A 16,938-nucleotide genomic window follows, 5' to 3' on the forward strand; every position below is an offset into this window, starting at 1 on the left:
CTAGGATGGTTAAAACCAACAACAGCAGCAACAACAACAAAACCCAGAAAATAACAAGTGTTGATGAGGATGTGAAGAAATTGAAGGCCTCACATATTGCTGGTGGGAATGTAAGTGGTCCAACCACTATGGAAAACAGTTTTGCAGCTCCTCAAAAGTTAAAGATAGCATTATGGTATAATTCCATTATTCCACTCCTAGGCATTACCCAAAAGAATTGAAAACAGGGGCTCAAATAAGTAAATGCACAGACATGCTTATGCCAGCACTAGTCATAACAGCCAAGGAGTAGAAATAGTACAAATGTCCATCAGTTGATGAGTCAATAAACGAATTGTGGCATATCCGTACAGAAAATATTATTCAACTATAAAAAGGAATGAAGTAATGATACATGGACCATCATGGAGGAATCTCAGAAATCTTCTGTTAAGTAGAACAAGCCAGACACAAGAGGTCACACATATGATTCCACTTATATTAAATATCCCAAATAGATAAATCCTTAGAGACAGAATGCATATTGGTGTTTGCCAGGGACTGGGAGGAGGGCAGAATGGGAAGAAAATGCTTCATGGGTAAGAGGTTTCCATGTGGAGTGATGGAAATGTTTTGTACCTAGGTAGATAGAGATGATGCTTACCAACATGGTGAAAGTCCTAAGGGCCTCTGAACTGTCCACTAAATGGTTCATTTCATGTTATGTGAATTTCACTTCAATAAATGATTTTAAATGCACTAAGCTATTAAAAAACATGACCTACAATCCCACACATACCTCTTTATAAACTCTGTGGGATAGACTAATGTGTAAATGTACTTTTCTCTGGAGAAGAGACAAGAAAGGAGGAGGTGCACACTCTCAAATGGTAACTTTGGACAAGGAAAGGTCAGGCTCTCTTCCTGGCTCACATCGTTATGGTAATTATTTCATAAAATGAAAAGTTTCCATTTCCCCCATGTATTCAGTTCATTCTAACACATTTCCTCTGGCTTACTGACAGCCCGTTTAAACATATGTTTCTTGTATTTTACAGACATACTTGGCAAGTGCAAGACAAAATTGACGCAAACAATGTGGCTTACACAACCGGGAAGCTAAGCTTTCACACTGATTATCCAGCCCTCCATCATCCACCTGGGGTAAGGTGAGCCTCAACATATTTTCCACAAGGCAGGCCAAGGACAAATATCCTCCTATATTTTGAGTCTAACAGACTATAGGTTTCACTAGCTAATTTGTCCTACATAGATCTTCTTCAAGCACAAATCCAAACACAAAATCTCTGTGCCTAAATCCTGAATAGCCTGACATTTCCAAGGGATAGATTTTGGTGTATTTTTTAAAAAAATATTTCTTTGTTTCCTTTTGGAAATAACTATTGGCACTTTTTGCTTTGCCTGGACAAATTTTACGATAGCAGGACATCTTGCTGTCCTTTTGCATATTTACCATTCCCAAGAGAGTTAAAAGAGAAAATGAAACCAGAGAACACAATGTAGGGTTTTCCCATAAAGTTCCATGGCCACCATTCATATCAGTTAGCTATCACTGCATAAAAACCACTTCATAACTTAGTGGCTTAAAAAAATACCATTGGGATGCCCAGGTGGCTCCGTCAGTTACGCTTCTGCCCTTGGCTCAGGTCATGATCTTGGGGTCCTGGGATCGGGCTTCACGTCTGGATCCCTGCTCAGCGGGGAGCCTGCTCTTCCCTCTGCCACTGTCCCTGCTTGTGCTCTCTCTCTCTTTCTTAACTAAATAAATAAGATCTTTTTAAAAAAATAAATAGAAGAATAGCCATTTACTTAGCATACGTTTTTACCGTTTGGGCTGTGTTCAGCTGGGCAGTTCTGCTGTTGGGCTCACTGGAAACTGGTTGACCTGGGCGGACAACCTAAGGTGGCTTGTCTCTGCTCCACTTGATCCATCACCCTCCAGAAGGCTAGCCCAGGTTTATATGAATTCTCAGAGCACAAGCCTTTATGTAAAGGGCCTCTTAGACAAACATTAGTAATCAGCACTATGTCACTTCTGCCATCTTTCATTGTTCTAAAGAAGTCATAATAGGGTAGCCCAGCTTCAAGAGGTGGGAATGCAAAGAGCAAAATAACCATGGTTATTTTTGGAAATCATCTACTCCCACCTACCAGATTCCTCCTCAGGGAGAGACCTGTTCAGCATGGAGCTACAAACCCTCCAGGACAATTTCTGGGAGGACACTCCGCCACTACATTTTTACAAAATTGCCCTTTTACTAAACCAGCAACATATTTACAAAAGCATCATTTTGCTAAACCAAGAAATAAATGGTCAGGACACTGCCTTTGAAAAGATATTTTCTTCCTATTTTTTTAAATAATAATATTTTGTTATGTTAGTCACCATACAGTACATCCTTAGTTTTTGATGTAATGTTCCATGATTCATTACTTGTACATAACACCCAGTGCACCATGCAATACATGCCCTCCTTAATACCCATCACCAGCCTATCCCATTTCCCTACCCCCCTTCCCTCTGAAGCCCTCAGTTTGTTTCCGAGTCCACAGTCTCTCATGGTTCATTCCCCCTTCTGTTTACCCCCCCTTCATTCTTCCCTTTCTTCTCCTACCAATCTTCCTCTTTCTTATGTTCCATAAATGAGTGAAACCATATGATAATTGTCTTTCTCTGCTTGACTTATTTCACTTAGCATTATCTCCTCTTCCTATTTTTATAGCTAAATGGGATTAAATGCAATAACCACACAGAAATCTGTATCTTCAAAAGTAAGGAGAAGTGGACATTCGGGGCAATTCTTAGTTAACGAAGGCAAAGTGGGCCAAAATCAAAATTAGTCTTTTTTTCCATCATGTTGACTGAACAAATTTTCTCTGCACCCTCGTTGTTAACCATTTTCCAGTATGAACTTCACACATTTTAAATTATTTTCTTGACTGTAAAACACCGCATGATTTTTTTTTTTTTAACAAAATGATGATAGTAAAATGACTCCTATAGTCACTTTTGGGTGGAGATGAGGGGCCACAGAGGACACACAATGTGATTTGTTCTAAACGTGCCCCAGAGAGTCTCTAAAACGTTGGGAGTTAAAAGCTAAACTAATCAGCTCAATTCATCTACCAAAGATAGGTTGGAGAAGTTGGACGAAATAAAATTTTAAAAATTCGACTAGAAGGGACCCCTTAGTGGCTCAGTCAGTTAATTGTCTGCCTTTGGCTCGGGTCATGATCTCCAGATCCCGGGATCAAGTCCCTCATTGGGCTCCTTGCAGCCTGCTTCTCCCTCTGCCTGCTGCTCCCCCTGCTTGTGTTCTCTCTCTCTCTCTCTGACAAATAAATAAATAAAATCTTTTGTAAAAATTAGACTAGAAAACTAAAGATTCTAATTTAATATTTTAATTATCTGCTATTTTTTATGAGTTTAGGTTTTGTTTCCAGGTTAAAATTGAAAGCCTAAGGAAAAGTGATTACCTGGCTTTGTAAAAATTCTTGAAATAATATAATGCTTGACATTTTTATAGCATTTTATACTTTTTCAAAATATTGCTACATAGATTACGTTGTCTGGTCCCTCTTAATATTCCTGTAAGGTAGACGATTGATCATGTCTTTCTATGTTAGATGACAAAATGACACACAGCAACATTAAACATTAAATTCTTTCGCTGAATGACATGTGACTAATAGGACACTTAAAACTGAACCCAGGCCTCTGTCTAGTTTTTTTTTTTCCATACCATGGTGGTCTTGAGTTGGACTTTCTAATTACCATAATTTATATAACGTGAACATAGACATTGTCAGACATTACAAACTCTTTAAGTACAGGAACTGAATCTTCCACTTCTCTCTATCTATTCAAACAGTACATATGGACCTGATGTGTGACAGTAGTCACTAGCCATATAGGGTCATTTAAATTTTAATCTAATGTAATTATGTATAAATAAAATTTAAAATGCAGTTCTTCAGTCCTATTGACCACATTTCAAGTCTTAGGCCAGCACCTTTCACGTAATAGAGACTTCACAGGTATGCTATAAAGAGGCAAAGAAACACCACAAAGCTGCACCTATCTCCATCAGTGAATGAAACATGCAAAGATAAATGACCTGATAGAAGCTTTTTAAGTGAAAGATGATTCCTAAAATGTCTAGGTTGTAGTAGGAGAATAATTAGAATGTAGGCAGCTATTTGTGCTATTGGTCAAGTTTCCATCTTGACCATCATTCAAGACCCCGTTGAATCATTCAGGGGTCTTTGTACCAAAGTTTGAGCTTTTTTTTTTATAACAAATAGAATAAGTCACTTTTCTTGTCAGTACAGATGATCTGAATAATGAGTTACCTGTTGAGAGTTGAATTTCATCAGTTTGGATCATGTGGGGCAGGGATAAGGTGACACATCTTTAAAGAAACACGGATGTTCCTTTGCTCACTGTCTTTGGGCCAAAAGTCCCATGCTGCCATAAAGTAACATCTAGAAAGAAAATATTTTTGGTTCTAAATGAATTACATGAAACAGAATTTGGTTTTATACACATCAGGTCCATATGTACTGTTTGAATTAGGTGATGGAAGGGTTGTCTGGCACCATCATCTTTTTTCTTTCATAAGATTGCATTAAAATATAAATATATAAAAGAAGATTATTACTGGCCTTGCCATATATGTAAAAGACATCAATCGATCTTTTTTAAAGATTTATATTGAAATATTCTGTGACTTCATTATGGCAAAATCTGAGAGGATTTAAAGAACACTGATTCTCTCAAAGAGTTATACCATTATTTTGCCTTCTGTTGGTAGACTTGAGGTTGAGGTTTCCATTTCATCCTCCTATTAATCATGCCACTTCATCCTTCATCGCTCTGGCGATGAGACAGTTTTCTACAATGACTTGGTCAGCTTATGCACATTTTTTCGAGCTTAAAAAACTGGCATCAGTTTAAGGTTGGAACGATTTTTAATGTAGACCAGTTCTCTCCTAACACCAGAAAATGAGGCATAATCAACCTGAAATGGGAATTAGAGTTTACAAAGCACATATATACACACACCGCATGATACTAAACTATTAAGAGTTCCGTAAAGGGATTTCCCCGTTTTATAGAAAAGGAACTCGCTGTGTGATGATTTTGAGGCAAATAGACAAAGGTTTGAATGTCAGTTTTACCATGTGTGGCTGAGTTCGTACTAGCTGACCAACTATTTCACTTCTGGGTCTCAGGTTCTTCAGCCATAAAATGGATATGAAAGCACCAAATTCTAAGGACTGTGGTGAGGAATTGATAAATGTACAATCATAATTTGAGAACAAGTATGTATAAGATTTAAAATATTGAAAAAATGTGTGCGGTTTGGGGAAGAAGGCAAGATTTGTGTTCTAGATCTGCATTATCCAATACAGTAGGCACTAGCCATATATGGTCATTTAAATTTTAATCTAAATTAATTATGTATAAATAAAATTTAAAATGCAGTTCTTCAGTCCCATTGACCACATTTCAAATGCACAATAGCCATGTGGGACTAATGTCTACGTATTGGGCAGCATAGAAGAACATTTAGTCACTGCAGAAAGTTCGAATGGACAGCACTGTTCTAGACCCTTTACAGAAATAACCAAGCCAAATGGATATTTTTCCCACTCATATTCCCCCTATTCTGGATGTTTGATCATATTTGCCTCTTTTCTTATTTTTGTTTAACTGAGAATAAAGTTTTCACAGCTGAATAGTGTTCATTTCTTTAAGCAAAAAAGTCTGGGTCTAAACTTAGGTATTCAAAACCACTCACTCATGCTAACTAACGAAGTCATAGAACCTCCATCCAAAAAATGTATTTCTAAATTTTTACTAGTTTTTGCTTTTCAAAATGAAACAATGTTGAACATTTCTCCCTAAATCTTAGTAAAAATAACTATCCTTTTGGTGTCTTATTCCCAATGTTTCTTGAGTTTATCCATCCTCATAGCCCCACCCAACCTCCATTCCCTTCTTATCCTTATACCTGAACTGTCTTATTTAACTCTCAAGTAGTTCCTGTCTCACTAATTCCCCCCCTAAAAAAAACGTATCCTATGTAACACCACTGGACTAATATTCTTCAACTCAGTCTTGGCTACATTACATCTGTAATGTAAAACCCTTTAACAGTTCCCCTCTATGCACAAGAGAAAGTCCAATATTCTTCATCTGACATTCAAGACTCCACAATGAGGGCTTCAATGACCTTTTCAACTGGATCTCTTCCTTTTAGTTGTGAACCTCTATTGCGACCAAAGTGTTTGATACCTAATGAGGTGTGCATTTTTGCACATCCATTATCACTGCACTTGATTTGCTCTCTCCATTCTGCTCTGCATATCCAAAGTCTTATCCATCCTCCTTTGCCCAGTTTAAAGCCCACCTCCCCTATAAAGCCAAAATGAAGTGAGTAAATGCTCCAGCATGAAGTGTTCCCTCCCTATAGCTATTATGATCTGTGCCTTTGGTTTACTAATGAACATTATCATGCCTGTGTTCATGTCTCACCCTGAAACAAGGTTTGAACTATAGAATATTAGTTAAAAGCAACTTTTTCTCTCCAATCCTTTTCCCTGCTGACACAAAAGAGATTTAGGGAGTTTGTTGACTTTATTGCATTCATAACTTTCTGAATCTTTAACAGTGTCAAAAGATGTAAACGTTTACCATTTTAAAACACATTTCTCTATTTCTTTTTACAGGTTCAGTTTCTGCACTGCATAAAACAAACAGTCACTGGGGGAGATTCAGAAATTGTAGATGGGTTTAATGTATGCCGAAAGCTCAAGGAAAAAAATCCTCGAGCATTCCAGATTTTGTCCTCCACTTTTGTGGACTTTACAGACATTGGAGTGGATTACTGTGATTTCTCTGTACAATCCAAACACAAGATTATAGAGTAAGTACTATTTCTACATTTCCCATAGCAATTAAATACCTGACTGCAAATCCTCATTACCCTAAACCTAAAGCTTAAACAGAAGAAAGCTTCGATTAACTCCAGAGCTTACTTTTTATTAACGGTTTAATCCAATTTTAGAAAGAAAAAGAAAAAAAATTTTTTCACCATAAAAAAAATCATTATCAAATTCCATGAACTCTCTCTTCCTAATTAGTATAAGAGAAATAACTAAGACTTTATATATGCTTGACTTTTCTTACATACAAGTTCTACAGAATTATAATCAGTGTGATTGTAGTAGTCAGAATCCTTTCAGCCAGAAGGGAAAAGAATCTAACTCAAATTAGGTAGATCTGATAGATAAAAATGTCATCTGATGTTGATCTCTTTTTTTCTTCATCTTTTAGCTTTGCCATCCTCTGTGTTGGTCTCCTTTTCAAAGATGTCAATAGAAGCTCTGCATTTTCATTGTCCTCAGAGCTGGTAATCACATACACAGAAAGCCCTTATTTCCCAATAGTTATAACAAAACTAGATGACTCACTGCCAGATTAGTATTTAAGTCTATCCTTGAAGCAATCACCATGGCCAGGAAGTCAGAGAATTCCGATTGGCCATTCCTGGATTACATGTTCATCTCTGAAGCAAAGTCAAACTCATTTGAACCACATGGGCTGAGAATGAAACAGGAATGTCTGCCTAAATTGATGCCAACAAAAATCGTATTTCCCTACATAGAACATTTTATTATTTTTTCTTTTTTTTAATTAGTTTTTTTTTAAAGATTTTATTTATTTATTTGACAGAGATAGAGACAGCCAGCGAGAGAGGGAACACAAGCAGGGGGAGTGGGAGAGGAAGAAGCAGACTCATAGCAGAGGAGCCTGATGTGGGGCTCGATCCCATAACGCCGGGATCACGCCCTGAGCCAAAGGCAGACGTTCAACCGCTGTGCCACCCAGGCGCCCCTATTATTTTTTCATTTAACGTTATTTTGACATAATTTTCCCAAGTATTTACGAAGGCCACAAATCTATCCTTTTATTTGAGAATTATCTTACCTTGTCTTTCCTGGACATGATTTATTTAATCAGACCTCAGTTCATGAATTTTGGAGTGTTTCCAATTTTATTTATTTATTTATTTATTTATTTATTTATTTATTTATTTTACTTAGTTAACATACAGCACAATATTGGTTTCTGGAGTAGAATTCAGTAAGTCATCACTTACATACAACACCCAGTGCTCATCACAAAAAGTGCCCTCCCTAATACCCATCACCCATCTAGCCCATCACTGACCCACCACCCTCCATCAACCCTCAGTTTATTCTCTATCATTAAGAATCTCTTATGGCTTATTTCTCTCTCTCCCTTATGCCCTCCTTCCCATATGTTCATCTATTTTCTTTCTTAAATTCCACCTATAAGTGAGATCATATGGTATTTGTCTTTCTCAGACTGACTTATTTCACTCAGCATAATACACTTTAGCTCTATCCAAGTCATTGCAAATAGCAAGATTTCATTCTCTTTGATGGTTGAGTAATATTCCATTGTGTATATTTCCCATATCTTCTTTTTTTTAAGATTTTACTTTATTTATTTGAAAGAGAGAGAGAGAAAGGGAAGGCACAGAGGGAGAGTTGGAGGGAGAAGCAGACTCCCAGCTGAGCAGACAGCCTGATATGGGGCTCGATCCCAGGATCCTGAGATCATGACCTGAGCTGTAGGCAGACACTTAACCGACTGAGCCACCCAGGCACCCCTCCCATGTCTTCTTTATCCATTAATCAGTTGATGGACATTTGGGCTCTCTCTATAGTTTGGCTATTGCTGCTAATGTTGCTATAAACATCGGGGTACATGTACCCCTTTAAATCCCTATTGTTGTATCCTTTGGGTATCCTAGTAGTGCAATTGTTGGGTCATAGGGGTGTTTCCAATTTTAGAGTTGAGTCTGTGTTCTTCTTTTAGTAGAAACAGCCAGATAATATGAGAATTAACTCACTTAACAAATAATCAAATACCAAATATGCAAACTCATCTTTCTTATATAAACATACGGACTTCATTTATTCATTCAACAAGTTTTTATTGAGAGCAGCCACTCTTCTTGCTGGTTGGAATATATCCGTAGACAAAACAAAGATTCCTGCCCTCATGTAGCTTAAATTTAATGGGGGAAGAGGAAATTAGAGATTTTAAAACAAATGAGTAAATTACAGTGACTGTTAAAACATTTTTTAAGTGTTTAAGAAAAAAAGGAGAAGTAGGGCAGAATAAGGGGAATCTGTAGAACCAAAGACTTAGGGAAGATGGAACTTGCACTATTTATGTGTGGTGAGGAAAAGCTTTCCTGAGTAGGTGGTATTTGAGCAAAAACTTAAAGGAGCGAAGGACTCCCAGAAGAGGAGTCGTTTCCAGAAGCAGCTAAAGCAAATGTCCTAAGAAGCCTCTAAGAGCACAGCTGGTGTTCAAAGGACAGCAAGGAGGCTGGTGTGGAGCAGAGTTTTAAGAGAGGAGGTCAGATGGGAGTAAGTTCATGTTGAGCCTTGTTATCCATTGTTTAAAACCATATTGCCTTTCACTCTCAGTGAAATAGGGAGCTGCTGAGAGATTTCAAGCAGAAGAGAGACATTTATATTTATATAAATTTATTTACATTTTATTTCCCAGAGCCCATTGTCTCTTATGGTTCATTCCGCCTTCTGTTTATCCCCCCTTCATTCTTCCCTTCCTTCTCCTACCGAAAACAAACTGAGGGCTTCAGAGGGGAGGGGGGTATGGGACTGGGATAGACCAGTGATGGGTATTAAGGAGGGCACATATTGCATGTTGCACTGGGTGTTATACACAAATAATGAATAATGGAACACTACATCAAAAACTAAGGATATACTGTACGGTGACTAACATAACATAATAAAAATTATTATTTAAAAAAACAAATAAATAAAATTTATTTACATTTTAAATGGGTCACCGTGGCTGTTGTGCTGAATATAGTGAAGAAAGGAAGGACAGAAACAGGAAGACCAGTCAGGAAGCCACTGCAGGACAGTAGGCTAGAGGTGAGGGTAACTTGAACATGAGTAGCCCACGTGGTGGGAGAGGCAGTGTGGAGAACTGCTTAAGGATGTGTTTTGCAGGTTGAAACAGCATATTTTCCTGACAGATGGGATGAAGAGTGTGAGAGAAAGAGAGCCATCAAAAATAAATTCTAGTTCAGAATCATGTTCTCTGAGAGTCAGTGGCCACAGTGAAAAAGAGAAGAAATAACTCTTGGATTCCTAGTTTTAACATGATGGTTTTAACTATTCAAAAATTACCTTAAAAATCCATGACAGATTGCATAATTTTGTTGTGGCAGAATATAACTGCAGATTCTGCAAGGCTGGTGAGCGGAGGCAGAACAAATAAACCCTTCGTTATTGAGTGAGATTAATTGAATGTTCATCATCCGAATCATAATTTGTCTTTGTTATTTTTTGGAGTAGAATTCCAGAATTTGGCCATTGTCAAGTGTTAAGGTCTCAGGGATATCCCTGAGACTAGCAAGTGGTTAATGTTAATCCGATTTAAAATGTATTTTTAAACAACAGGGGGTGAAACGAATAGGGTTTTCAACTAATTGAGGGATTTGGTTGTCTGTGTGTTTGGGTTAATTTAATATTCCTCATGCTTAAATTTTTAACTCCTTTGAGATGTTTATGTCCTATCTAGTACAAAAAGATCTTAGAGGCTGCTGGCAGAATTAGGGTACAATGCAGTATAATGAAAAGTAAACAGAAAAAGAAACTAGGAAAAATAATAATGGTGAGACTGAGCTACAGCAGTGCATCCTCATGGCTACAAGTTCAATCCCATGAACACTGCTCCTACTCTTTGCCTGGTTAGTGGTGTAATCACGGTCTAGTGACTCAGGCTTGCTAAGCACAGTCTCTTTGCCAGTACAAAGGGAGTAATAGCAATGCCTACCACATACAACCGAAGCGGGAATTATAGAGACAATAGATAGACTTCCCCTGCCTGGCTCTGAAAGAGTAGAATAACTTTTAGCAGCTAAAATTCTATAAAGTCCAACACAACTACTAGTGATAGATTTCAGTTTCAGCTCTGAGTTTCTACAGACCAAAGCAAGGAGGCAACATAATCAATTTGCAAGATTCGAGACACTTCTAAAGTGTGAAATAAATTTTTCCTGCAGATTCCAGTAAAATGTGATGTGGGCAACACCACAGTGACATACAACAAATTCAAGTAGTCCCATCTCTCAATGAGACAGACTGTTGTAACTAACGAGGAGCAGTCACGTCACCAACTCTGATGGCAGGAACTGATTCTACAGTCCTTTCACTGGGTTCTTTTGTTGGCATCACTGATGACATTTTGCTTTTGCTGATTTGCAGTCATTGGGATGCTGGTTTATGTTCAAATGTTTGCCCCTTATGTATTGCTAGTATGTAACCAGTTACTCCTCATCTTTGGAGGCTTTTTACCCATTCCTTAGCATGTAACCCTGCATTGGGACCTCCATTTCATTCTGTGGCTGCACAAAGAATGCGTAATGAGACTCAGTTTTGCATTTTAGGTTGACCTTCAAGATATCAACCAATCAGCTCCTCTAACATTGTTCAATCCCTAAAATAATGTCTTCTCTAGACCTCAAAACTAAATTTTCTTTCTTTTCCCCTCATGTCATTGCTGAAAAATGCTAAATAATGAATTTGTGCCTTGTTTTCTCAGATAGAAAGTAAACATCAGGCAAAAGGAGACAGAGACTGTCTCTCTCTTGATCTCTCTCTCTCGCTCTCTCTCTCTCTCACACACAAAGAGAAAATATTGATTAGTATTGCCTATATATATGAACTTTTTGGAAATGAAAGTGTAATACAATGGTTCATGGGGTACACAATTCTGATTTTCCTTAAATTGATGAGTCACAAAATTTCTTTCATTGATATGTGAGGATACACACATGAACTCCAAAAGGGAGCACTCATTACTAGCACAACCATTTCCATCAAAGAATTACGATGTCAATGAAAAAAAGAAACAGATCGCCTGAGTGGCTTGTGTAGAAGACCCCCAAGAAGTTTTAAAGTCATGACAACCTTGTCTGTAACACAGTGGATGGCACAAAGGGTGTCATCATTAAATGTACAGAAAATAGCATAGGGAGAGTGGAGGGAAAGGGAATCAGGAGCAATGAGGCTAGAATCTTAAGATTAAAAGACAAAATGGCCTTAGAAACTGTGAAAGGGTCTGAAACCCACAGTGTAAATTCTAACAGGGCAATTGAAAGGTCAGTCACTGCCCTTTGTGCCACTCAGACCTTTGTGGAGGCCCACAGTCTCTTCCGATGATTGACCTTTTCCTTGACTCTTTGTTCAGAAAGCCGCAACCTGCAGGCCACGGAGTATTCTTCATCTGTGTGGAAAGGATGGGGGAAGGAGGGAGGGCACTCCTTGCCTATTCAGTCATATTTGCTTTTTAATCAATATATGTAAATTCTGGTTTTAAGGGTCCAAGAGCCTTATTGAAAACCTGTTCCTTTTTTCACTTTCTTTCCCCGGTGTGGTTTCAATAGGTGGTTTTCTGTCACTATCAAAAAGCAGAGTTGTGGCTAACGACCAGTTCTTAGAGTTTACTGTTACAATTACCTTTGGCTCAGAAAATTGAATATTAATCTGAGTCACAAAGCAGAGGGACCCAGAGGGCCACAATTTATATGCCACAGGCAATCACGTTTTCTTCCTATACCCTGACTTGTTGATAATGGTTCACTCTGTGTGATTGGTCAGCTAAGTATGATCTAGACTCCAAATCAGCGTCACCAAGTCCCTGGGTACATGCAGCAGTCTCTTTGGTTTGATCCATCAGGTCTGGATCCCTGTCAGCTGTAGGCTCATAGTACCACCTCCTGGGCCGGCCCAGGAACAACTCTAGGCACTTTGCCACCATCCTTGCTCACCTTCAGTTTTTATCCATCCTTCCTTTCTTCTATCTAAAGAAAGGATAGAGTTGGTAGATGCTTTAGGACTGACTGAAAGTTTACCTTCCCGATAAGCTTAACAATATATCTTCCTTTTGCTTCTGTGTGGAAACAGTGCTTATGTTGTGCTAGTTATAACAAGCATAGCTTAAATTAGAAAATAATGGTATTTTTTTTACATCGAAAGTAATATTACCCTACATTGTCATGATTATGATGCATATTCTAAGGAAGGGTAGAGAAATCACAATATACTATCTCAAAAGTACTAAAAAGACCTTGGTATTCTCCCAGGGTACTGAAAAAAGTATAGAGAGTCACATATGCAATGAATATTTATTAATGGCCTATGATGTGCAGGCTCTATGTTAAGTGCTGAGAATACAATATTAAATGAGATAGAGTATTGGTTTTCTAGAAGCCTATATACTAAGATACATAGTACAGATAGATACAAAGAACATATCCCAGGCTAGATTCTTCTTTTCTCTATGTCTTCGTTTCCCTACCTGTAAACTAAGGGTTGAATTAGAACAGTGAATTTCACACTTTTAGAAAATAGATCATTCCTCCCAATCATGCTTCAAAAAAATTATACTTAAAACCCTAATAAAGTGGTTGACCATGAATTTGTAACATTAAAAATATTTAATACATAAAAGCTACTATTTTAAAGAATGAGGAATGAATTCATTTCCCAAAATATAAAAAAAATAACTGGAATCTTTCAGTAACATTTATTTTAAGTTAATTTGAATCATTCTGGCACTTACGTAGTAAGGTTTCAAAAAATACCTGCTAAATGGATGGCCAACATGAGAAGATACTCAACGTTACTCGTCATCAGGGAAATGCAAATCAACACCACAATGAGCTATCACCTCACACCTGTCAGACTGGCTAAAATCAAACACACAAGAAACAGCAAGTGTTGACGAGGATGTGGAGAAAAAGGCACCCTCGTGCACTGTTGGTGGGAATGCAAACTGGTGCAGCCACTGTGGAAAACATTACGGAGGTTCCTCATAAAGTTAAAAATAGAATTACCCCACAATGCAGTAATTACACTATGTAGAATTTAAGAACAAGCCGAAGAAAAAAAGATAAACCAAGAAACAGACTCTTAGCTACAGAGAACAGACTGTTGGCTGCCGGGGGGAGGTGGGTTGGGAAATGGGCGAAGTAGGTAAAGGGGATTAAGAGCGCTCTCATCTTGATGAGCAGTGGATGTAGAGGTTGCCATATCCCTACAGGATACGCATGAAGCTTAATATAACACTGTGGGTTACTATACTGGATTGAAAATCTTTTAAAAACTGCTAAATGAATGAATAAAAAACAAATGAGCACATCATACCACAGATAGCCTTAATACCTTTTGTACATGTCTTTGGATTCTTTAATACTGTATTTCAGACACATCTTCCAAGACAAATTGACCCTCAGAAATGTAAATAAATACCTCATGGCTTTTTAACTTTTTTTCTCTTTAAAAAACAGATTAGATGATAAAGGCCAAGTGGTTCGCATCAACTTCAATAATGCAACCAGAGACACGGCATTTGATGTACCTGTTGAAAGAGTTCAGCCTTTTTATGCTGCTCTGAGGGAGTTTGTTGACCTCATGAACTGTAAGGAATCCAAGTTTACTTTCAAGATGAATCCAGGTCAGTGAACACATTTTCTTAAACAACTGAAAACATGGATGTTCTTTAAGCTTAACCACGTAGAGCAGTATCGCGAGCAGTTTTTCTCAGATACAGCGTGTGGAACCCTTATAACGGAATCTTTGTCAGCAGCCCCTGTCCCTGCTCGGCCGCCTCTCCAGACTTAAAAATACTCATTCTTAACAAACTCCTAGGTAACCTTTAAGCACACCGAAATTTAATAACCTCCAACCTAAAGAAAAAGTATGTGAAAGACAAGCTCTAAGCCAAATGAAATCTCATGTCTGAGGTCAAGACAGATGACTTATATTTTCTGTGCCGATAGCCAGTCAATATGAACTGCGGCTTCGACTTAATTCTTCTATCCCAGTAAACAAGTGAAAGTATCCCCATGATTCTCACTCATGAGGTACATGGGTCGTGTGTACTCATTTAGCTTATCTGGTCTGGCAGAAAGAGTGCTACCTGAAATAAGCGGTATTTGTAGTCCAGCTACTTGAAATAAAGGAACAGAAAGCATTGTGTTTGTTCTTGACCATCTCTACTCAGTGAAGTGACCTCAAACTTGAGGCTTTCCATATCTATAGTAAAAACAGAATTTCTCTCTACTGTTGACCTGGCCAAGTGGAAGGTGCTTTTACTTCTGACTATTTTTTGAATTGATCTTTGACATCATAAAGTAATACTAGAAACCTCTATAAATCCACTGATATGCAGGCTCCACAGGCTGATTTTAAGAGCAGTAACATATAAAATTGAAATACCAGGAGAGAAAAATACCAAAAAAAATAGAAATTGGAATCCGAGCTCCACTGTCTAATGGTTGTATAGCTTCAGGCAAATCCCTCAACTTCCTGGAGCCTCAGTTTTCTCACACAAAAAGAAGAGCTCACACTCTTCTCGGGATTTTTATGAGGCTTGGAAATAATGCACACAAAATACTGGGAACATAGAAGACAAACCAAGTCATTATCCTTTTAATTATTTGAAGCTGTTAAACTGGAAATAAACCTTTCTAAGTAAGTAAATAAACATTTCTAAATAACAACCGGGAAGAACAATTCAAAGTTTTACACAAAGATAATATTTTAAGTAGAAATTATAAAAGTGTCTACAGATGCCTGTACTTTAAATGTCAAAAGGTCTAAAGCAGTTTGCGTCCAATGGCCTAAGTTCTGTGAAAAAGCAAGTGCACAGTTTTCAGTCAGAGAAAGACAAATACCATATGATTTCACTCATCTGTGGAATTTAAGAAACAAAACAGACGAACATGGGGGAGGGAGAAAGAGAGAGGGAAGCAAACCATAAAACAGACTCTTCAGAGAACAAACTGAGGTTTGATGGAGTGGAAGTGGGCAGGAGGGGTGGGCCAAACGGGTGACGGGTATTAAGGGGGCGCTTGGTTGTGATGAACACTATGGAAGTGATGGATCACTAAATTCTGCTCCTGCAACAAATATTACACTATATGTTAACTACCTAGAATTTAGATAAAAACTTGAAACAAACAAAAAAACGAGACAAACAAACATACTGTTTCTCGATGTGAACAAAGTAGCAATGTTATTTTGCATTTTATATTTTCTAGGTCTGCAAATCATTTAAATTCATGATTATTCATGTTGAAAAAAATCTTTTGTCTAGGTGATGTGATTACTTTTGATAACTGGCGTTTACTTCATGGCCGATGTAGCTATGAAGCAGGAACAGAGATATCTCGCCATCTGGAAGGAGCTTATGCTGACTGGGATGTAGTGATGTCAAGGCTTCGTATCTTAAGGCAGAGTATCCAGAATAGAAACTGAATCTCCTGTCTGCAATTTCAGTAAGATTCCAATTATAAGATATGGCAAGGTTGTCTTCACAGACCACGGTCCATGTCATTTACATATTAATTTCTTTCACATTGAATATGTCACCTTTCTTGAATGGGTTTTCTTTTCTTTGTAATCACATATAATGCCAACTTTTTAGATGTTTTAGCAGTGTTCTTTCCAAATAAAGCATTTCTTCTGCTCTATTGCATGTATGATCTAATTTCTTTTGCCTGTATAGGAGAGTCTCCAGAATGCCTACAAATAGTTTTGTATCAAATAAAACTTTTTCAAATGAAGCCTTTTTTAAATAAAGCTTTTGTTTCAAATAAAGCTTGTGTTTCAAATAAAACTTGTCTCAAATAAAACATGTTTCTCCTCTGTTCTCTGTAGAGTCTCAGTTTTCATGACTGCATGTGACTGTCCTTAGCGTGATTGGAAAAAGTCTTCATATTTTCAAAGATCTGTTTTATTCACTTTTATTATAGGTTTCTGTTATCCAAATTTTCAGACCTCAAGAAC

The 16,938-nt window shown here is 37.6% G+C and overlaps 1 protein-coding gene across 1 annotated transcript in view; it reads left to right on the forward strand.

Moving 5' to 3' along the window:
* Positions 1 to 16,682, forward strand: part of BBOX1 (gamma-butyrobetaine hydroxylase 1) — a 51,317-nt gene extending 34,635 nt beyond the window's left edge. The window contains exons 4-7 of the mRNA XM_008686884.1: positions 1,038 to 1,143; positions 6,736 to 6,932; positions 14,436 to 14,602; positions 16,247 to 16,682. Of these exons, the coding sequence (XP_008685106.1) occupies positions 1,038 to 1,143; positions 6,736 to 6,932; positions 14,436 to 14,602; positions 16,247 to 16,407 (631 nt within the window). The 3' untranslated portion in view covers positions 16,408 to 16,682. The remainder of the gene's footprint in view (positions 1 to 1,037; positions 1,144 to 6,735; positions 6,933 to 14,435; positions 14,603 to 16,246) is intronic.
* The last annotated feature ends 256 nt before the right edge of the window (positions 16,683 to 16,938 follow it).

Source organism: Ursus maritimus, unplaced genomic scaffold (genome assembly GCF_017311325.1).
Source record: "Ursus maritimus isolate PB19 unplaced genomic scaffold, ASM1731132v1 scaffold_23, whole genome shotgun sequence".
In the NCBI taxonomy this organism is placed as follows: domain Eukaryota; kingdom Metazoa; phylum Chordata; class Mammalia; order Carnivora; family Ursidae; genus Ursus; species Ursus maritimus.